This window comes from Pteropus alecto, unplaced genomic scaffold, assembly GCF_000325575.1.
Source record: "Pteropus alecto unplaced genomic scaffold, ASM32557v1 scaffold146, whole genome shotgun sequence".
Lineage (NCBI taxonomy): Eukaryota > Metazoa > Chordata > Mammalia > Chiroptera > Pteropodidae > Pteropus > Pteropus alecto.
This window is the reverse complement of record NW_006442107.1, coordinates 24,728,255-24,751,577: the sequence shown is the minus strand read 5'-3', so window position 1 is coordinate 24,751,577 and position 23,323 is coordinate 24,728,255. Positions and strand designations below refer to the sequence as shown.

At 32.4% G+C, this 23,323-nt stretch overlaps 1 protein-coding gene and 1 pseudogene across 4 annotated transcripts in view; both read left to right on the top strand.

The window, feature by feature from the left end:
- MIB1 (mindbomb E3 ubiquitin protein ligase 1) overlaps positions 1-23,323 on the top strand; it is a 110,431-nt gene that overhangs the window by 48,171 nt on the left and 38,937 nt on the right. For 3 of the 4 annotated variants that reach the window (XM_025038583.1, XM_006920033.3, XM_025038582.1), the window contains exons 7-12: positions 616-799; positions 3,701-3,845; positions 5,434-5,567; positions 9,437-9,544; positions 18,526-18,723; positions 20,841-20,992. In XM_025038583.1, the coding sequence (XP_024894351.1) occupies positions 616-799; positions 3,701-3,845; positions 5,434-5,567; positions 9,437-9,544; positions 18,526-18,723; positions 20,841-20,992 (921 nt within the window). The remainder of the gene's footprint in view (positions 1-615; positions 800-3,700; positions 3,846-5,433; positions 5,568-9,436; positions 9,545-18,525; positions 18,724-20,840; positions 20,993-23,323) is intronic. The other variant, XM_025038584.1, reaches the window with a different exon arrangement.
- LOC112469446 lies at positions 7,135-7,253 on the top strand (annotated as a pseudogene).

Sequence of the window (23,323 nt, the reverse complement as noted above, 5' to 3'; positions counted from 1 at the left end):
TAGTATGGTACTGATTAGGCAGAGTTGTGTGTTCTGGTTGGCCTATGTAGAGGCAAAAGAGGAATAGCTACTCAGCTCTTATAGACAGGGCAGTTCTCAATCCATTGGTCAAAAGAAGATACCAGGAGCTCCTTCATAAGGGTTGACTCAGAAGGCAGGAACACAGTGCAGGAGGCTAGTAGCTGTCTGTGGCTTTTCCCTTCTATGCAGTGTGCATGAGAGGCCTCTATCAGCAAAGGCTGCTAAACTCTGGTTATGAATTTGGGGTCAGTTAACCATGAGGAATCCTTGGCAGATATATTCCTTCTCAAAGATCACACACTTTATGTGTTTCTGAAATGTTTTAATTTTTAACAATGACTATGTATTTTATAACAATTTTTTAAAACATGCAGTGGAGAATAAATCTAGACAGAAATATATTAGGGTGGTAAGACTATGATGACTTTTTCCAAATTTGTGTTATAAAATTATAAAAAGAAAGATCATTCAGGATGTAATTGCAAAGGATTGTTTTACTGTTTATGTTATAAGACTTTTCACCCTGCAATGTTTAACGAAAAATGTTGTGTTAAAATAAACTTACCCATTTTGAGTTTTGGCTTTGATCTTTAGGTGGACGTTCAATCCTGCTGTTCTCACTAAAGCAAACATTGTCCGAAGCGGGGATGCTGCTCAAGGTGCAGAAGGAGGCACCTCACAGTTTCAAGTTGGCGATCTTGTACAAGTTTGTTATGATCTGGAAAGAATTAAACTTCTACAAAGAGGACACGGAGAATGGGCTGAAGCTATGCTTCCAGTAAGTATATAGAAAATAGTTTTGGATTAGGAATTATATTATGCTTATGTAGTTTTTAAAGATACTTTAATTTTTAGAAATGAAAGTAGCATAATCCTTCAAGAATTATATTCATTGGCAGCTAGGCATACTTATGCCTTTTATTTTTCAATTTATTTCAGTTAAATTAGCCAGAGAAGGTCCAAAAAAGGCTACAGTTAGTATTTTTGATAGAGCTGTTAGTGGAAAATGTAATGTAGAGATAGGGCAGTGGGACTAAATATTATTATTTAAAATTATTATGGGAGACACAAGGTAAGTAGAAGAACACATGAATGACTAATTTCAGTATTGTATATACTAGGAGACCAATAGATAATACATAAATAATTTTAAAAGAGGAAATGAGAATCTGCATATATATGTATATGCACATATATGTATATGGCTATTATTATAATATTAGGACAATATAGTTTAATATAAAATTTTAATACAATCTTTATATTTAAAAAATGGAAAGTTTAATCATAAAGTTAAAAAAGTATTCATATATAAAAAGTTGAATATGATATAGGGGATCAAAGTAGAAGGAAGGTGTCCTTGAATATGTCTTGTTTTATAGATTTGAAACCATGTATGTATTTTATATAATTATAAAACAAAATCAAATTCAAAAAGGAAACTTCTAAAAGTAGAAAATAAAATGAAACAAATAAACCTGAGCGTGTCTCATTGTCATTCAGAGAGAAAATTCCAGGTGATTTTTAAACACAGTAATTTATCTTTATATCCTTATGGGAAGAATATACACTACAGAACTGCATGGGAAAAGAAATATTAAATAATTTTCAGAAATCTAATTGCGATAGTATTAATGTTTTTATTTTGAGATTGTCGTTTATGTAACATGACAAAAAAAAAAAAAGAGGGGTTATATGATAATTCTAATTCTGTTATCTCCAGTGACCTTGAGAACCAGAATGATTAGAGTGGGAAAAGGAGATACAGATGTAATATAAAAGAGGTTATGTAAAAACTCTGTAGTCTTAGATTTGAATTGGAAGAGAGTTTGAACTCATGATTTATTTTATCTTTTAAAACAAAACAACCCCCATACCCATACCCATTTCCTAGCTCCGTCCATGAAAATACCTAGAAACAGTGACCATTCCAGTAACAATAACCAACCTTAGTGCTCAGATTATGGTCTTGAAATAGTCTTTCCTTCTGTAAAGAACTAAGGCTCTTTGGAAAAATGGTTAATTCTAGCTCTTTGACAGGAAATAAACAAGATGAGCCTCATACCAGATAGCAAGGAAGCTAATGAAGATTTTTAGATCATATTAAAAGGATCTAGCAGTTACCAAATACAAAGACAGATGAATCTATTAAACTATACCAATTAGCAAAATTCAAATTGTAAGAAACTTTATAGGATAAATAACCCTATTTCTTCAACAAATAATTTGCAGAGCAAAAGTATAGGTTTTACTTGGAACTTGATTTAAAGAAACTAAAAATTTTATCATTTATGAGGCAATTGGTAATTTGAACACTGGCTGGTATTTCATATTAGAGTTATTGATAATTTGGGGCCGGTTGATAATAGTATTGTAGATATGTTTTTTAAAAAGAGTTTACATGATGAAATAATATAGGAAGGGAGAATGGGTAGGGGAAAACAAGATTGACCATGAGCTGAAAATTGTTAAAACTGGTTGATGGGTAAATGAGGATCTAATATACTATTGTCTACTTTTATGTGTTTGAGATTTTCTATAATGAACAGTTTAGGAGGGAGGAAACAAAGAATGCAGCCTCATAGAGTTTGATATGATGGAAGATTCCCAGTGAAAATGTCTAATGAGAAGTTAAAATTGGTGTGTATTGTGGGGCAAGGGGAGGGTTAAACAGGGCTAGAGAAGTATATTTTGGAGTCTTTGAATATAAGATGATAGTTGTCAAAGTAGATTAAGTTTTCAAGAAGAGTAAAAATGCAGGAATAAAATTTGGGGAGAATGAACAGATTTAAGGACTTGAAGAAGGAAAAGGAGCCAGTGAGTAGAGAATGGAACAGGCAGAAAGATTAGACTGCCATCCCAAAATCAAGGGAGTAGTTTCTGGAAGTTGGGGTTGGATGCTACGAAGAGGTCAAAAGAGAAAATAAATCAAGGGCAATTTCTTCTTTGTGTTAGAAAGTAGTAGTCAGGTATCACTGTTCTTCACTAATTTTCTAGTGTTATTTGCTATTCTGTTGTGCTTAAGAGAATGAGTTTTGGAACTGATTTTGAAATGGGACTAATAACAGCACTTAACTTTCAGGGTTATAGTATTAGGTGAGTCAATATATATAAAGCATTTGCCACATGGTAAGAGATGCTGTTGCTGGTTATCCTATACCTGATTGCCCTTTTTTTTTATTCCATATTAAATAAGCACGTTATTTCTGCACATTTACATTTTTGAATAAGGCATGATTCCATAAAGGATTTAAACATAGATGTAAGTTTTGAACCCATTTTGGTTTAAATATATTTTTTTTAGAAATTAGATTTCATATTTTTAGGCTAGATTGGTGATGGATTTTATACTAGTTACGTTGTAAGTTCTCAAGATATATCTTATGGGGTTAAAAAAGAAGGATTGAATATCAAAAAGCAAAATTTTGTGAACTTTTATGAATAAAAGACACTCATGATTTATTTTCTTATATTCTTGTGGAAGTATAGTTTTATTTATAGAAATATTTTTTAAGGATACTTATTAAAGTTTGTAACTAATCAGTTGAATATTGTTATCCTTCAAAAGTTTTTTTCTTTAAGAACAAAGTAAAATGAATCATTTAAACATGTAAAAACTGGTAACATTTTTATGGCATATACTTTAGACTTGGAAACATGAATATACTTTTTCTTAAAGACTTTAGGTAAAGTTGGCCGCGTACAACAGATTTATTCAGACAGTGACTTAAAGGTGGAAGTTTGTGGTACATCTTGGACATATAATCCAGCAGCAGTTTCTAAGGTGGCATCTGCAGGATCAGCCATTAGCAATGCATCTGGTGGTATGTTTTGGCTCATGCTTCTTTAAAAGTAATGTGGTTTACGTTAGAACCTTTGCTAATTCCCCAGTTCTCATACAGATAATATTGTATGTGTTCCTGGTTTTCTCCTAGATCACATAACTTCACTTGAATGTTAACTATCTTTTAAACTTTCACTAAAAGTTTTTTTTCCCCCCATACAATGAACAGCCTTTGTTCTGGCAGAGGTAGGCACTGGAAAAGTTCCATAAATATATGCTTTTTCTTGGCTATATCAAGGATTTCTCCACATCAAATCTAAGATACCTGAAATTCAACACTCTCCTCTTTGAAAAGAGTCAGAACTTTTGTGCCAGAGAACCATCATTTTCTAAGACTGTTTTCTTTTCATTTCCAACATCATTGGTTGCAGATGGCTTTCTTTCTGAATATTTTTACATATCAGCCATATTTTTTTTCTTACTATTCAATAAGAGTTATTATTCATGCTGCAATGAGTAGAAAACTGTATTGTGATATAAATATGCTAGATGTTTAGGTCAACTCATACCCAAAATCTTTCCTTCCTATGCTACAGTATTATATACACAGACTCAGTTCATTCTACAACAAATTATAAATTACTGATGTATGTATGTCATCCAGAAAAGTAGAACCATAACTGTAAATACTAAGTAAAGGAAAACATTGAGTGACCTCCAGTTTTATTTTGTATTGCTTTTAACTTCCTCTGCTTCTGTCTCTTTTCTGCTGTAATTTGCTAGTGTGCTAGCAAAATCAGGTGGTGTTTATTTTTACCTTGAGGTTAGATGGCATCACATCAAGTTGACTATGTACAAATTAAAAGAGTGAAGGATAGTTAATATCCTACTCTCAAGTAATGTGGACTTGGCTTTGGTCCTTTCCCCCACTTTGTGATTTCTTTGCTTTCCAATAAGAAGATTCAAGAATTGAGAAGAACTGGGTAGATGCTCTACTGATTAATGCTATTTAGAAAAAATATCTTATGAATCGGTCTATGTAAATCCCTGGTTCTTTCTTATTTTAGTCAGAACTGATCAATGACACCTTTGAAGTATGTTATTAACACTTGCAGATGTCTATTTTCAACTGAAAATTGGTTTGTCCCTAAAATATTTTCTCTGATATTATAGGGATTACATTGCTTTTGAATCATAGTCATTGATCTGTTAATTTACTCTTAGGTCTGTAACATTGAGCTCAGAGAGTCAGTGGGTATGCTTAAAACCTGAAAGGAAGTTTGTATCATTATGGTGCTCCCATTGTGTATCCATTAGAATGTGTTCATTTCTGATATCTTTGTTATGACTTCCAAATCTTGAATTATTATTTGTATGTAACTATTTTTTCTAAAATTTTAATTTGAAATACATGAATTGGAGAAAACTGGGAATACTTGGGGGCTCAAATTTAATACATCTTTATATGGTAGTAATTATAACTTGCATGGGTAATATCTGTACAAAAATAACCTTAATGATAGAAAAAAAGGAAAAGTATATATTATAGGCATGTAGGTAATGCTTGTCTGTTAGTAGTTAAGGTTTGAGATCCTCCTTTTTTAGCACTTTTATTTGATGATTTACAGAAAGACTCTCCCAACTTTTGAAGAAATTATTCGAAACCCAAGAATCTGGTGACCTCAATGAAGAATTAGTTAAGGCTGCTGCCAACGGAGATGTTGCTAAAGTGGAAGATTTGCTAAAAAGACCAGATGTAGATGTGAGCATTTTAAAAATTATTTTGAAAACTATACAAATAGTATAATGGACCTTATACTTCTTCAACAATTATTTAGATTTTGCCACATTACTCCAATAATTATTAGGACTTTGCTACATGTGCTTCATCTAGTCCTTGTTTTTCTGAGGTATTTTAAAGAAGACACGAGCCATCATTTTTAAGTGTGTATGTCTAAAAAATATTGATATTTTTTTATTTTAACAGTGACTTTTTTAATTTTATGATGATTAACAAAATTCACATTTTGTTTTTTAAGTGGTTAGTGTCCTTTTTGGAAATTCAGTGAATTTTTCTTATGTAATTTTGTCATGTCTTTTAATAATGTTTTAGTAAATTTTATAAGTAATTTTCTATCCTTTTTAAAACATTTAGTCTAAACTTTTTATTCTCCTTTCCCTATAAAAGTTGACTATTTCACAGTTTGTAACACAGAAGAATTAGACGTCATGTACTTTGTAAATCTTAATATTTAATGTTGTAAGTTTACCGTTCACATAAGCCATATTTTAAATGGGCTGTTTTGGTTCTCACTTAGTCATCCATTGCTACCAATATGTTCAGTGCTGGCCAAGAGATTATAAGTGGAGTGGCAGTTTGAATCATTGTCACTGTGTTGCAAGGGCTTTTGTTACCACACCTTTGTATATAAGTACACTAGACAGTTTGAAGAAGATCAGATATATAATTATAAGTATAAACGTCTTATTCCTTTGAGCTCATGTAGCATTTTAGGTTTATTTGAGAGAGATCAATTGCAGCAGCACAACATAGTGGTTTCTTGATTTGTTGTGAGACATAACAAATAACTTATTTCAGATATTATGGTTTTGTGTTTGAAATATAGTCAACTTTCTTTTCTGTTCAGTCAAGCAGATGTACATTTTATTATACTTAATTTTTTCATTTAATTACTAATTTATCTCAGTCATTTTTTTAACAATGTCATACATTCTAAAAAAGGGAAAAATAGTTCTATAAGATTTTTAATGAAAAACTACATCTTCCAGCCTTATTTTTCCATTCTTCCAAATAAGTCTTCCATGTTGGAGGCCATTCCTTAGTGTCTGGTGATCATTGGTTGTCTATTTATCTATAAGAGTGGACAATACAAGGCTTGTTGGAAGCTCTAATTTGTGTGTGGGTTTGTCAGCTCTGGACTTCACTTATAGGGTGATCTGGTTGGGTGTTTCTTTGGGTTGTTCATGGGTATTGGTTGTTAAGTCTTTTCTCTTGGGCTGGTCTGACTCCCCAGAAAGATCTCTTTATTCTCCTGCTAGGTATAAACCTGGCTGCCAGCCTTTTGAATACTGATTAAGGCACGAGGGCCTGGGTTTTCAGCATTCAGCCTGTAAATATTCACATAAAAGTTCTGTTTTTAGTACTTTGCCCCACCCTACAGTGCCTGCTTTCTATAAGCTAAGGAGCCTTTACCCTTCCCAGAGAATAAATTTTCAGGTTTCTGTTAGTATGAGGATAGAGCAGTAGTTCAGCTGTGCAGAGTGGGAGAAACTGGGGGTATAAATGCTTTTTAAATAGACTGTCAACTGTCTACAGCCGTGCCACCCTGAACAAGCCTGATCCTGTCTGATCTCGGAAGCTAAGCAGTGTCAAGTTTGATTAGTACTTGGATGGGAGACCACCTAGGAAGACTGGGTGCTGTAGGCCTTAAAAAAAAAAACAAAAAAAGACTGTCAACCAATGTTTTTGTGTGTAGCACCCCACCCCCCATTTTCTCTATTTTCAGAGATCATTAATTCTGAGCCTTTTGGGTTTTCTTGGCAAAAGGATTGCTTCTAGGCTTTTTTTCTCACAGGAGGTTTAGTTCTATTTCCAGCTTACTGTATATGTGTGAGTGTGTCTGTGTGTGTGGTTTCTGTTTTGCTAGTTCTAATTATCTTTGTCAATTGTTGCTTAAAAGAAAATAAAACTTTACTCTTGTTTTAGTAAGATGTCATAAGGTAATGGAAATAAATACAACACATCTTTTAATTAAAAAAACTCATCTTTTAATTGCTGAAACAGTTTTTTTGTAAAGCTTTATTGAGGTATGGTTGTTTGTAACACAAATAAATATGTAAGGATATACATTTTAAAAGATCTCAGTACTGAAAAACAAGGGTCTTTTGCTTCATATCTACCCATTTTCCAGCTCTTATAGTGAGATTTTTCTTTCCTTTAGCTTTCTTGTTTTCATAGCATCATCCTCTTGATTTTGACTATTTATCTATTTATCTATTTATCTATCTATCTATCTATTTATTTATTTATTTATTTTAGGTTTAAGGTTTTTATAACATTTTAATCTATGGTAGCTCTTATGCGCAGAACCCATGCTCAGACGTACTGGTGTGCAGTTTGGGTATTTTCTGTTGCATTTTAGATATTAAGCTTATTGTTGTTTCCAGAGGAGAGATCTGGAGACATCTCTCACTCTGCCATGTTTCTCCAAACTCTGATTTTGACTTTTTAGATTTAAAGAATTCTCGAATGTCTCTAACTGAAGTTTTTCTTTTTTTCTCTCCATTTGTTCCTTCCAGAGTCATTTCTTTTCTCTGTTTAAAAAAAAAAAAAAATTATTATTATTATTATTATTTTGTATTTGAGGTACTCTTCAAATCTCTGATCCTTAGTTGTCTGTTCATATCTGAATAAGACATCGAAAAGCTGATTGGTAGCTCTCTTTACCTGGACAGGACTTGATGACTGACTTTGCATTATGGTGATTGTATGTGTGGAGCTTTTGGAGATCTCTAGATGCTGTCATGTAGAGGTCTGCTTTCTATGGCTATTCGGTTGTTTGAGAGAAGAAACCTCCTTTTGCTGTTTAGAACCTAAGTGCATGGCTGCTGACATCCTGTTCTTAAGTTCTAGGAGTGGACTTGGAGTGTGGCCATTGCACATCAGATTTATACTTGGGGCTTCTCTTGTTAGCCTTCTGATGTGCTTGTATTTGCAGGTTTTGAGTTTGTCTGGGGTTCCCAGGCTTTGTCTTTTTCTCTAAAGTTAATTAGAGAACTTTCTCAGTCTGCTTTCTCTTTCAAAAATGTGTTGCTTTTCTCGTTTTCTGTTGTTAGCTCTCCCTTTCTCCTAGTCTTTGTAGTTTTCTTATTTTTAAAGTTATTCTACTCTCTTTTTAGTGTAGTCTCGGGGGACAGGATATAAACGTGTGGTCCTTCATGATTTTGTGGATGGGAGTGAATGTGTTAGAATTAAAGAATTTCACTTAGCCTTGGGTATGTTCATGGGTAAATTATGCATTTACACAACATCTGAAGTGAAGAAAAGGTTGAAATTTACTGCTTTATAATAGAATAGTCATATATAGTTACCCTGATAATTCATTTATATATATCTTTCATGGTAGTTTGCTTATAGTTGATATTCGGTATATATATTGAATTAAATTTATTTATCTTGTAGTAGACTAATTTTTTGAAAAGTTTTCTATTTAAATTATTGCTTTTTAAAATAGGCTTTGAGATTTAATAATCTAAATAGAATTAAATATACAAAATTAATATAACTAACTTTCTTTTGTTCTCCTGCTCCCTTTCTTCAACTTTGCAGATTGCTAAACAGTTCTTTCATAGCTTTTTGAACAATGGAAGTTTCATTTTATTTTAAGAAAGTGCTCGCATCTCTTCTCTAAATTAGAACAGTTTCTGATGATCTATTCTAGAACATATGGAATACCAAACTAAATTATTTTTATAGAATTATATAATGAGCTAGATTTAAATCTACACACTATATTGTGTGTGTGTGTGTGTGTGTGTGTGTGTGTGTGTGTGTGTGTGTATAGGCTCATTCTGATTTTTGACATTTCTTTTATCTTTTTTTTAATTTAGGTGAATGGACAATGTGCTGGCCACACAGCTATGCAAGCTGCTAGTCAGAATGGACATGTTGACATTTTGAAGTTACTTTTGAAGCAAAATGTGGATGTAGAAGCAGAGGTAATTAAACTAAGGTTGAAAAATATTTTAAGTAAAAATTAATGTCCTAGAAATGGTACTTCTATATCATGAGGTAGATTGTTTTCATTCTTGAAATTTAATACTCACCTAAGACTTTTCTGGTTGAAAAGAAAAAATTGACAAAAGACAGCTTGAAGCATTTCTTGTTTTTCTGTGAACCCTCAATATTCTGGGCATAACCCCAAATGAAGATGGGAGTTGAGTTTCCCTTGACTATGGTAGTACCACTATGCTGTTGGGAGCCTGTTTGGGTTCACCCAGGAATCATACTGGGGAAGTTGAGGGAAGGAAGGGATTATAGATCTCAGGGAAGGGGAATATACATCATATGCTTCAAGAACTTTCCTAATTTGTGGCACTCAGAGGCCTTTATTTTTTTTATTTTTCTCATAAGGGGACCAGTATATTAGAATTTGTTTAGTCTTGTTGTCTCTTGACCTTAATGTGGATCTTTGGGATTTTACAGTGCATGTTTATCACTCTTAAGTGTATGTTTATGCTTAATTTAATTTAGAGTATATTCTTACAAAGGGAAATAAATATTTTTTTGCTATCGTTGGAATTTCAGTTGAGAATCTATGTGAGTAATGTGAAGGATGGCTTTCTTTGTTTTAGTTATAACCTCATTACTTAAAAAAGATATTAGAATTACATTAGTTTCAGTCTAGTGCAAGATTACTTAAGAATAAGTCAAATTCTATCAAATTTACACTAGGCAGAATGCTGCAGTTTTGCCCAGATGACACTTCCATCTAAGCAATCTTACTAAGGACTTGAATTTCTGAAGGCCCAATTGGTAGACCAGCCGGTTTTTACTAATAAAATTTTAATACACATTTGAGAAGAGAAGTCATACATTATTTTTTCTTCTTTCTCTAATTTTATGTATTTTGAGTTGTTGAAGAGCTACTAAAGAGCCGCTGGTGTTGTAGGTGTAAATAAGTCATCTTTGATGTTGAAATTTTCTTTTGCATAAAAAGAGCTTGAATTTTAAATTCACCTATTAGATGTCTGTAAACTATATGATAGTTTTATTACTGTGATGTCTTTATGAATGAGATTATATAATTTGATTTTGCTTTTACAGTAGTAATTTTTAAGTCACATTTTCTTATCTGTGAATTTAGGACCCAGTTTATGTTATAAGGGTTTTTTGGTAATGCAAGAAAGACTTAATTTAAATTTAGTATTCTGAAAATGGTAGGCAATTACTTTATTTTGTTTTTGTTTTAGTCTGGTCTGGGGAAATGCAATGAAATTTCTTGAGCTGAATATTCCATTTTTTATTTAATGAATCCAGAAACTATGATAGCAACAACTACTGAAATATCAAAGCCCTTCTGATTATAACTAATAAGGCAAGAGACTGAAAAACCAAATTTTTTTTGCCTAATTTTTTTAAAAGTATGCTTTCTGATTGAGAATTTAAATACTAAACCTGGCAATATAGAGCCTATCCATATATTTGTGTTTCTAAAGACTTCTTGTAAACCTTAGAGGCTGGCTATACAGAATGGGGAGCTGCAGCTCTGGGGTTGGTAATGAAGTTGACATTGTTTTTCAAGAGTAGGTTTCTTATTGCTTTAAACTCAAATACAAAACAAGTGGTTAGTTAATACTAAAAACATGGTAAGATTGGAGTTGGAGTGAGGCTCAGTAGGATAGGTATTTGTAAATAATTTATCTTTCAGTTTGAAAACTTACTAGAGCAGTGAGGTTTGGATTTCCATTCTGTGCATTTTCTGTTTTTAAAACCACTGTAGGCAAATGTAATTTGTAGAAATAGTGTGAGAAAGCAATATTTACATATCAGGTTAAATTAATAACACAATTTCCCAATTGGTAAAGGAAAAACTACATTTAAAAATTGGGTTAAAATGTAAATATAATTTATCATCTATGACTAAAATAAAAGTTTATCAAAGTCTTAATTTTCCTAAAATATAAGAATTAACATTGCTTATTATAAACAGTAATATAGTTTGTTTAAAATAGTGGTTCTCAGTTGAGCATTTTTTGTCCATCAGAGTACATTTGGAAATGTCTGGAGATATTTTTGATTGTCACAGCTCATTGGGGGAGTTGGGAGTACTACTGGCATCTAATGGCTAGAAAGAAAGGATGTTACTAAACATCCTACAGTGCACAGGACAGCTCCCACAACAAAAAATTATCTGGTCCAAATGTTAGCAGTGCTGAAGTTGAGAAACCCTGGTTTAAAAGATGGAGAAAATAGTTAATTTCTCAAATGCACTTAAATTTAGGATTCATCATTTGCCAGCTTCTTTATAAAGTGATTTGTCATTAACTTTTTTATTATTGGAAATTTTACACATTTATAAAAGTGGAGAGAATAGTATAATGAATCCTATGTGTCCATTACCCCACTTTAATTATTTTTCTGACCAATTTTGTCTTATCTGTACCCCCTTACATCTCACTCTTCTGCTAGATTAAATTGAAGCAGCTCCAGATCTCATATTATTTCACTGTAAATATTTTAGTATATGTCGTAAAAGATAAGTGCTCTTTAAAAAAAAACAAAACAAAACTTTATTATATCTTTAACATACCTTAAAAACTAATAATTAACAATTTTTGAAAATCTAATTTTATTAAAAGTTTTGAGGTTAGCCGAAGAATAAAGATCAATATGTTTCTTTTCTAGTTATCTCATTCTGTAATCTTTCATTTTTTTGAACTCTGCATTAGGAAGTGGGCTCAAGATAGTATAAATTGGGTCACAAACTATAGCCTGCAAGCCAAATTCAGACCTCCATTTGTATTGTTTATTAGTATTATTGGAACACAATACACCCATTCATTTGTTTATTGTGTATTGCTGCTTTTGTGCTACAACTGCAGAGTTGAATAGTTGATAGTTTGACTAGACCGTATGGGCCTATAAAACCTAAAATATTTACTTCTGGCCCTTCACAGAAAAGTTTACAGGACCCTAGTATAGATGATGATTGCAGATTTTTTCAGTTGATTTAATCTGTTATCAAACTAAATTATTTGGAATATATCATACTTTTTTTTCCACTTTGTAAGGCATTTAATTATCTTTTTTAAATTTATTTATTTATTTAATTGAAGAAATGATTTAAATTTTTTCCCCCCGTCTACTTCCTCCTTCCCCCCTCTCCTTTGGTAACCACTAGTCCATTGTCCATGTCCATGAATGTCTGTTTGTTTGTCCTGTTCATTTGATTCTTTTAGGTTTATATCCCACGTATAAGTGATATCGTGTGATTTTCAACTTTTTCTGTTTTTAAGTAGTATGATTATTTCAAGGTCCATCCATGTTGTTGCAAATGGCAGTATATCACCTCTTTTTATGGCTGAGTATATCATACCTTTTGAATATATGATAAGATTTTTTTTCCATTTTTCTTAGGGAAAACTCAACTGTTTTAGAAAGTTGGTTTTCTCCATATCTGGCCTACTAAGTACAGTAGGATTACATTCTGTTTCCTTCTTAATGTAAAGGCACTGAGAACTGCGAGATCTTAGGTATGTTGATATAGATGAGCTAATTTTGGATCCTTCAGGGACTCAATATTTTTTTTTCCTACTAATGAAGTGTAATAGTAAAGGCGTAGAGGTTTGAGTGGAAGACCAGTTTAAAAAAGTGCGTCCTTTACAGTAAATTTTCAAATACGATACAAATATATACTGAAGTTATCAGGAAACTTGAGGTGGTTTTATCATTTAAAGTTAATGGAAACTTTTTAATGGAGTGAGTTAATAGTAGGGAACAATATTAGACTGTAAAAAAAAACAAGTTTTAACGATTGTTTATAATATTAGGCAAAAAGTTTAATTGGTATAAGCTTCAGTTTCTTCATCTATGGTAACTTAAAGAGTTGGGGTGTGGAGTAAGGGGAATAATTTAAGATAACCTTTTATAGTATACGGCACCCTGGGAATTTAAGATATTACCTGTGTTTGAGTGTTCCTATTAAACATTTCTTTCCAACTGGTAGAAGTTAGTACAGTTTCTCTAGAAACAGATGCTAATTCTACCTGATTCTGCTTATCTAGTTAATGAAAACAAAACTAGAAACATTTAACTGTAAAACGGAGAAGGAAAGGGCAAGTGGGCTTTAAGATTGGTTAGTTTAAGGAAATTCTTTTCTAAAAAGAACTCATGACTCAGAAATGGCTCTAGGAATTGGTATACATAGTTCTTGGAGATCTAAGTTAATTCAATTAGGCAAGAAAAAGAAATAAAAGGCATCCACATTGGAAAGGAAGAAATAAAATTATCCCTGCAGGTGATATAATTTTACGTGTAAAAAAGCCTAAAGATTCCACCAAAAAAAAAAAAAAAAAAGACTTTTGGAACAAATTAAGAAATTCAGCAAAATAGCGGGATACAAAGTCAACACAGTCATTTGCATTTCTGTACACTAACAATGAACAATCTGTTGAGGATATTAAGAAAACTCCATTTATAATAGCATCAAAAAGAATAAACTACTTAAGAATTAATTTAACCAAAGAGATGAAAGATTTGTAAAACGAAAATTACAGATTATGGCTGAAAGAAATTAATAGATATAAGTAAATAGAAACATAACCCATGTTCACAAATTGGAAGAATTAATATTGTTAAGATGTCAATACTAGCCAAAGTGATCTGCTGCATATTCAGTGTAATCTCTATCGAAATCCCATGATGTCTTTTACAGAAATAGCAAAATCCATCTTAAAAGTCAGTATGTCATCTCAAGGTACCCCATAGCCAAAACCATCTTGAAAAAGGACAAATTTGCAAGACTCATTCTTCCTGATTTCAAAACTTACCACAAAGCTACAGTAATGAAAACACTGGTTCTGGCATAAAGACAGACATTCAAACCAGTGGAATAAAATAGCTCAGAAATAAACGCTTGCATATATATGGTCAATGATTTTTGACACGAGTGCCACAACAATTCAGTGGGGAAAGAACAGTCTTTTCAACAAATGGTGCTTGGAAAACTGGATATCCACATACAAAAGAATGACGTAGGACCCTTACCTAACATTTCATACAAAATTAACTCTAAATAGCTCAAAGGCATAAATTTAAGAGCTAAAAGTATGAAATTCTTAGAAATAAAATTTAAAAAATTCTTAGAAGACAGAGTAAAGCTCACAGCATTGGATTTGGCTATGATTTGTTGAGTATGACACTGAAGGCACAGGCAACAAAAGAAGAAATAGACAAATAGGACTTACTGAAAATTGAAAACTTCTGTACACCAAAGAATGTTATCAACAGTAAAAAGGCAATGGTACAGAATGGGGAAGATATTGGCAAATCATATATCTGAGAAGGGATTGATGGAGAACTATATATAGAGGACTCAACTGTATAGAGAAAATATAGAGAACTTAAAATTCAACAAAAAGTTGGGCAAAGGCCTTGAATAGATATTTCTCCAAAGAAGATATATGGATGGTCTATAAGCACATGAAAAGATGCTGAACATCACAAATGGTTAGGTAAATACAAATTAAAATCACAATGAGGTACATCTCACACCCATTAGGATGACTACTATTGAAAAATCAGAAAATAAATGTTGAGGAGGTGGAGAAATCAGAACCCTCGTTAACTTATGGGAGTGTAAAATGGTACAGCTGCTGTGGAAAGAAGTGTGATTGTCAAAAAATTAAAAATGGAATTTACCATATGATCCTGTAATTCTTTTTCTAGGTACTTACCCAAAAGAACTAAAAGCAGAGCCTCGAAGAGATATTTGTACACCCATATTCATAGCAGCATTATTCACAATAGCTAAAACTTGGAAACAACTCAAGTGTCCATTGATATATGAATAGCTAAACAAAATATTTATGGAATACTATGCAGCTTTAAAAAGGAAAGAAATTCTGACTCATGCTACAATGTAAATGAACCTTGAGGACATTATGCTAAGTGAAACAAGCCAGTTGCAAAAAGACAAATACTGTATGATTCCACTTATATGAAGTACCTAGAGTAATCAACAATCATAGAGAAAGAAAGCAGAATGATGATTTCCAGAGGCTGGGGATAGAGAGAAAGAGCAGTTATTGTGTAATGTGTTTAAAATTTTAGCTTTGCAAGGTGAAAAGAGTTCTGGAGATAGATGGTATTGATGGGTTCACAACAATATGAATGTGTTTTATGTCACTGAACTATACACTTAAAGTGGTTAAGATGGTAAATGTTACGTTATTTGTATTTTACCAAAAGGAAATTATTAAAAACATGACTGTTATTAAGGCTTATTAAAGATTCAGTTAAACACCCATTTTGGTCTTTAGTAGTTAGTAGGCATTATGGTACATCCTGGGAATAAAGATAATTAAGACACAGTCGTAGACCCCCAAAAGCTCAGAGTCAAATAAAAATAAATTTGGAAACAAATATTATACTACAGTGTGGTAAGTGAGATAATAGAAGGAGAGATTAATTTATTGATTTTGTGAGAATCAAGAAGTTTTATAGGAGAGGGGTTGCTTGAGCAGATTTTTAAAGGATGTCTGTTTTCAAACCAGTGAGGTAATAAATAAGCATTGAAGTCTGGGAACAACATAAGATCATATTGGGTCAAATAACTTGATAATTAGAGTTTTATATGTGAGGGAACCAAGGCAGCAGATGAGTCTGGAATAGTCTACAGAAATAGGCTTCAAAAGAGGTTTGTTCCCTTAGAGTTATAGTAATGAGTTATAAACATAAATTTTGTGTTTTACAGAGAGAATTCTATCTGTGTGTGAAGAATAGATTGGGGTAAGAATAAAGTGGTGGCAGGGTGAGTAGCAAAATAGATAGGAGCATAAATTGAGTAAAAGCTGTAGAATTAGGTGCTTGTACATAGGGGTACTGGTCAGGGAAGTCAGCGAGCATGACCTACAGATACTGATTTTGTTGACCTTATGATCTTTGGTTCTGTCAGCTAAGATAGGGAAGACTGGAACAAGGACAGGTTTTGGAGTGTTGAGAGGAAAGGGGAGGGCAAGAGGGTAGAAAGAACCAAGATTAGTTTTAGTTTAATTACATAACCTTTTGAAGGTTTGCTGTAATGTTCTTCTTCAAGATCTTATTTTGTTATTAGTATCAGAGATAGAATGACGAGTTATATGTTTTAGATTTATTTGGAATACTTAAGATAACTTCAGAAAAAAGCAATAAAATCTGTAAATTAAGGTCTTTGCACAACTAAGGTTTTCTAATTTATAAGAAAAACCTGGAAATAAAATTAATTGTTATTTTCCAGTATGTGTGTGTATTTCCCAAAATTTATAAATTTTATTTGTATTGCCTTTTGACATATAAGGGTTTTAAGTTTTTTAGTTTTTTGTTTTACTTAAATAAATTGTTGATAGGACCTCCATAAAAGTGTTTCACTAATAATTTTCTAACAGCCGTAAATATATGGTACACTCCATAAATAGTACTTGTTTTTATTCAGCGAGTGTTAGTGGATCGATGTTGCCTTTTTTAATGGATGGAGTACCCTAGATAGATTTAAAAATTTAACAAATAAATTCAGATTAAGGGTTAGGAAAATATTAAAAATAAGTTTCTGAAATATTGAAATATATTACTAGAGAGGTTAGTGATATATATACATAATATTTTTTTGGTAAAAGCTTTTTTTTTTCCTGGAGTGTATAAATATGTTGCTCAGAGGTACACGAGTTGAATATTAAAACTTTCATGTGGTAGTTTCAAGGTAGACAGGTAACAAAAACTCATAACCTGGTTTAGCTGGAATATTAGTAAGGTAAAAGAAGTACTCCTGGGTTGTGGTTTCCTACCTTTTCCAGAATGATTGTCAAATCTTTGTGGACTCCTGCATGAGTGGTTTTACTTTTAATATCTGCTTGAGCAAATATGCAAAGTCCAAAAACTTTTGAATTCAGCAGCTGTTTTGAATGAACTGTTCATTTGGTTTAAATGTACTTAGCCACAACAGTATTTATCTATGTTAACTTTAAAAGTAGTTCAAATAATCCTAAGTAATAGATTGTCAAATCACTTGCAAAAAAAAAAAAAAAAGTCTACCAGAGGCTAGCGTTGTGGTTTGGGAATCACTGCCCTGGAGAAAGTCTTAAAGCATGCTTATTTCTGGGTGTTAAAATTTGAGATGTATGAGATAAAGACAGTACCTTCATAAGGGTACTTCTACATCTGCATTTCGTGAGGTAATGAGACTTCTTTTTGGTATGGACTATATATATATCTATATTATCTGTGTGGTGCGGGACAGGCATTTTTCCCCCCCTTTAAAAAGTTGTTTCTTAACATTTGAAAACAGTTTAATAAATTGGGTCTTTCTCTACCTCTCATCTCTGTAGAAATATGCCTATTACAGAAGTTAGGACATACCTACTGTATTTCAGATGTATGGAATTAGGCTGGTTTGTGTTTCATTTTTATCTTTTATGGTGGTACTTAATTTTTTTCTCTTCTTGAATGTACAGAAGTATATGCTCACCAGTTAGAGATAACCAGTGTTAACATATCGGTATATTTCTCTGCTTTAAAGCTATTTGAAATCACATTGTTCGGCATCCCGTCGTCTTTTTTTTAAATCACTCAACTAGTGTTAGTGTAATTTTTATGTCATTAGAAAGTCTTTGTAAAGTTTTTTAAGTGGAAAAAGTTTATATAGTTATATAAATCAGCATTTTCCCAATGTTGGCTTACCATCATGGCTGATAAATTAGAAGTAATGAATTGAACTGCTTCTGAATTAACTATTGGTCCTGTGTATGCCTGACATAATATATTGATCCAGGTTCATCCTTTATCTTTGGAGTTAATCACCATTCGCGTGAATTTCTCCTTATTTTTTGGCTCCATTCTATGATTTTTCTCACATTAATCTGGTTCGTGATGAGTTATTATAGCTTCAGATTCTGTTTTTCTTTCTAAAATATTCACTAATTTTGATTTAAATGTTGATGTTTAGGACAAAGATGGAGATAGAGCTGTTCACCATGCAGCTTTTGGGGATGAAGGTGCTGTTATAGAAGTTCTACATCGAGGCAGCGCTGATTTGAATGCTCGCAACAAACGCCGACAGACACCACTTCATATTGCTGTCAATAAAGGTCATCTTCAAGTTGTGAAGACTTTATTGGACTTCGGCTGTCATCCTAGTCTCCAGGTAAAACCTTTATAGAGATATATTCTGTAGATATTGCTGGGATCCTATTAAAGGAAAGTAGGTTCTGTGGTAAGCATTGCTTTGTTACAGGATCAGTCATAGTAAATAATATTAAAAGTATAGAATGTAATAACATTGGCAGCTCTTCTTAGAAAAGCCTTTTTAAGGAAGTGTCAGTAGATCCGTTTTATATTGAGAGGAGGGGATGGAAATTTCCTTGCCAAAATATCGACGTGTGAATTGATTTGATTTAACTTTATTGGTCATGACAATGGGCTTTGGCAGCTTAAAGAAATGTAAAAGGCTCCATTTCATAATAGTTACTTTATAGCTTTCTAAATTATTTTAGTTGTAGATTAATTTATTTAAAAAGTCTTGGTCTAGTCTTTAGTCTAGGCTTAGAAGATTTTCTGTTTTGGAAAATATCTAGTGTTAGGGTTTGTTTGCAGTAGGACCTAATTTTTGAAGCAAGAGTCACCTAAGAAATGATTATTCCTGTCCAAAGTTTTAGCAACCAGATGAATTAAATTGGATTGGTCTCAGAGAAGCAATGAAGAATAGGAATAATAGCACTGAGAGTTTGAGAGGAACTGAAAGAATTCTAGATTTTGTCTAGCTAGATGGTTATTACAGGCTGTTATTTCTGAGGTACAGCCATTTAAGACTGACAGAGTTTGGAACTAACAGCTTCTAAATGGATGGCAGAATTAGGGGACAAGGGAGGCATTGAGAGGAATTAATCTATTGAAGAGGAAGGAATTTATACTTGCTGACTTTTTTTTGTCTGAAATGGGAGGCAAAATCATTTGTTGAGAGTGAGTGGGCAGTGTTTAAATATAGAAAGTGTAATTGAGAAGAGTGATAAAGGTTTGGAGTAGCTACTATGGGGGACCAAAAGGCACGACAGATCAGGGCCTGTAGAAGCTTATTCTAACCAGATTAAAAGCCCATCTCAAGTTGGAGATCATGAATTTTAGTGTCACCAGATAAGATAGAAGATGGATTGTTGGATTGAATTTGTGTTAGGAGTTTCTTTTGTGGGTGGATGAATATATGCTTGGAATTGGCAAACTTTTTCTGTAAAAGGCTAGATAATATTTTAGGCTTTTGTAGGATTTCTATCACAACTATCTAATGTTGCCTTCGTAGCATGAAAGTAGCCATAGAATAATACGTGAATAAAAGTGTATGGTTGTGTAAATAAAACCACTTACAAAAACAATGGGCAGGCTGGATTTGGCAACCATAGTAAATGCCATAGGTTAGTCTATATATGGCTTTACTGAGAATAGTGTTTATGAAACTATGAAATGAATGATGTCTAAATTGCCCATTTATGCAGATGACTGATAATGAGTACCAACTTATTGTTAAATCAGTTGATTAATGAAGAAAGTAATCAGCTTGCAAAAAGGTAGATTGAGACTGCCAAATTTTAATTTACATTTGTTTTCACTTTGAGTTAACTAGTCTTTTTCTTGCCCTTTGAAAACATTTAAAGTAATGCTTCTCAACCATGACTACACAATATATTCAGCTGGGAAGCTCTGAAAAACTACTCTTGCCTAATTCTCACCCCCAGAGATTCTGGATTAGTTGGTCTGAAGAACAGCCTAGGTATCAGGATTTTTAAGACATTCTCAGCAGATTTTAAAGTGCAGCGAAGGTTGAGAACCACTGACTTTTAATTCATTGCTATGGAGCCCTGAGACTGGTGGAGGTTTGGTATGGAATTTCGGGGTACAATTAATATGGTATAGCAGGCCATTTTAAACTAATGGATTTTTTTGGCTGCTTTACTACCTCATTTATTTTTGTACTTTACTGAATTTTATTTGAGCATATTTAATTTTTTTGATTTTAGTTTTCCTTCTCTTTGGAAAGCTACAGCATGTTTATTGTGTTCGCCATCTAGATTGTGTATTAGTTTATTTACTATAATGCTGTTTCTTGCTTGCATTTATTAAAATTAACACAGTATGTTTTATTGATGGTTGTTGGTTATGGCTTCTGTTTTTATTTCTTTGGTTAGTAGTTCATTATAAGTATTAATAATTACACGTGGTGATTAATTGAAAAAGAACTAATGAAAATCTCTCTAAACTTAAATAAAAAAGGATTCCGAAGGGGATACTCCTCTTCACGACGCAATAAGTAAGAAACGTGATGATATCCTCGCAGTTCTTCTGGAAGCTGGAGCAGATGTTACCATTACAAATAATAACGGATTTAATGCTCTACATCATGCTGCACTAAGAGGAAATCCGAGGTAGATGTCACCTTTTATTATTTTATATGCAATTTAAAAATGTTTGTCTGTTGCTGGTTTTCTTTTTCTGATACTGATAAGAAAGTAATTTTGGTTTATTTTAATATTTTAAATCATTTTAAGATCTGTAGAAATTATGTCTTCATTAAATGATTAATTTTATATGACTTTTTGTTTGTAAAACTAATACAGGTATTATGAAATGGCTGTTTAAATTATTAAATATGGATATAAAATATCAGGAATACTGCTTATCTTCTAAAGTTTTAATTAGAATGCATTCCATGTTGAGATTTATGTTTCTTCAAGATCATTCTCAGGATGTCCTCTAATCTCAAGTTATCCATTTGCTTGGTAATTATTTTTTTAAACTTGTGGCTAAATAACTATTATATTACCTAATTCCTTATTAATGATATAATTAATTATATAAACTTCTAGTATTGATGTTCTGCACCATTGTTACAATTACAGGTGGTCTTCTGAAAAACTAAAGTGTTTGCTGATTAAATTTTGAGACTTTTGGGAAGTCATAGAATCATAAAGTATCTGCAAAGTCCTACAGAAAAGAAAAGTGCTTAACTTGCTTTAACCTAAAACTTTTCATGAATGAATTTTTTGGAACAACTTAACCTTCAGAAACATTTTAGAAAATTCAGCATCAGATGGCTTCTGTTCATAGTTGAATCAAGCCTGCATATCTTGACTGAGGGAAATGTGTTCCCTTTGAAGTTTATTTTGATAATTTAATCTACCCTGAATTTTTTTAAAAATTGAGATTATAATTGACATATAACATTACATTAGTTTCAGGTGTAGAACGTGATTCAGTATATGTATGCATTGCAAAATGGTCACCACAATAAGTCTAGTTGACATCCATCACCACATAGTTACACATAGTTTTTCTCTTGTAATGAGAACTTTTAAGATTCACTCTCTTAGCAACTTTCAAATATACAATACAGTATTATTAGCTGTAGTCACCATGAATTCTTATTCTTTGGTTCCATATTACATTTTTGTATCACGTTTCTTTCTAATTTTTTGCTATTTTTTAGCTTCTTAGGATCACCACTAGAGGGTGAACACAGAACAAAAAGATTTTATTGGTATTGCTTGTTCGTACCTGTAACGATGAGTGTATAATGTAGGGTGAAATAAATGGCTGTATTTTAGATTATTTTGATTTGTTTTTTCAAATTACAAATATTTGAACACTTCATACTTTAGCATTGTGAAGGAGACAAAATAGTATTATATGTTTCCTGCTTTTCAAATAGAAGATGATGATGATAGCACTTAACCACATGCCTGGCTCTGCTAAGTGGTTTACATGCATTATCTTATTTAATTCTTTGAACTGCCTTTTGAGGCAGGAGTTAATATCCTCATTTTATAGATAAAGAATATGAGGCTTATAACGAGATGAATTTACTTATTCAAGTTCACACAGCTGACTAGTGGAGCAGTTGGAACTTAAGCAAGGTCTGTCTGACCGTAGAATTGTAGCTCTTGATCATTTTATATTACTTTTCTGTATTACAGTCTACATATGAGGCAAGACTGAAACACCTGGACAGTGAATGATTTAACCAAGAATGTATTAACACATCAATGCCCTTAGTGCCTCTTTGCTTAGGGTTGTCTTTGACTACTCATTAATTCTGAACTTCCAGTTCTAAAATTTTATTTATTCTATAGGTCTTTCCAAGCCATTCCTTTCCTTGTATTTCCATTGTTGTTGACCTAATTTTACCTAGACTAGTACAGTATCTTTTTTTTGTTCTCCCTGATTTTAGTCTTATCTCTGATTTAATTTTCATATAGTTACCAAACTATCCCTTCTGAAAACATCGATCTAGTGGCTCCCTTCCCCTATTCCCAAATCTTTGGTTGCTTCCTTCTAAGGTGTACGTAGAATAAAATCTATACATCTTGAATTGACATTCGGACCCACTTCTGGTGTATCCTGAGCCTTCTAAGTTTATCTCTCACTAACTAAAAGCCCTCTGCCCACCTCATCCTTTAGCTACATTACACTACTCTCCTCTCCTAAAATAGTCTATCTGCTTTATTTCTCCACTTACTTAAGCATTTTCTTTTGTCAGGATGTCCTTATCGCCGTTCTTTATCTTAACCATCTTTCTTCCAGAACTCCTAGATCTTATCATTAAAATTATTTTCTGTTTGTGCTATACTTCCTGGTTCTGTGTTCTTATTTTGTACTAATAATCTGCTTTGTGTGGTACTTTAGTATGTGCATTTTTATGTTTTTTTTTTATTAAAATTGTGGACACTCATATTCATCTGTATGTCCCCCACAATGCC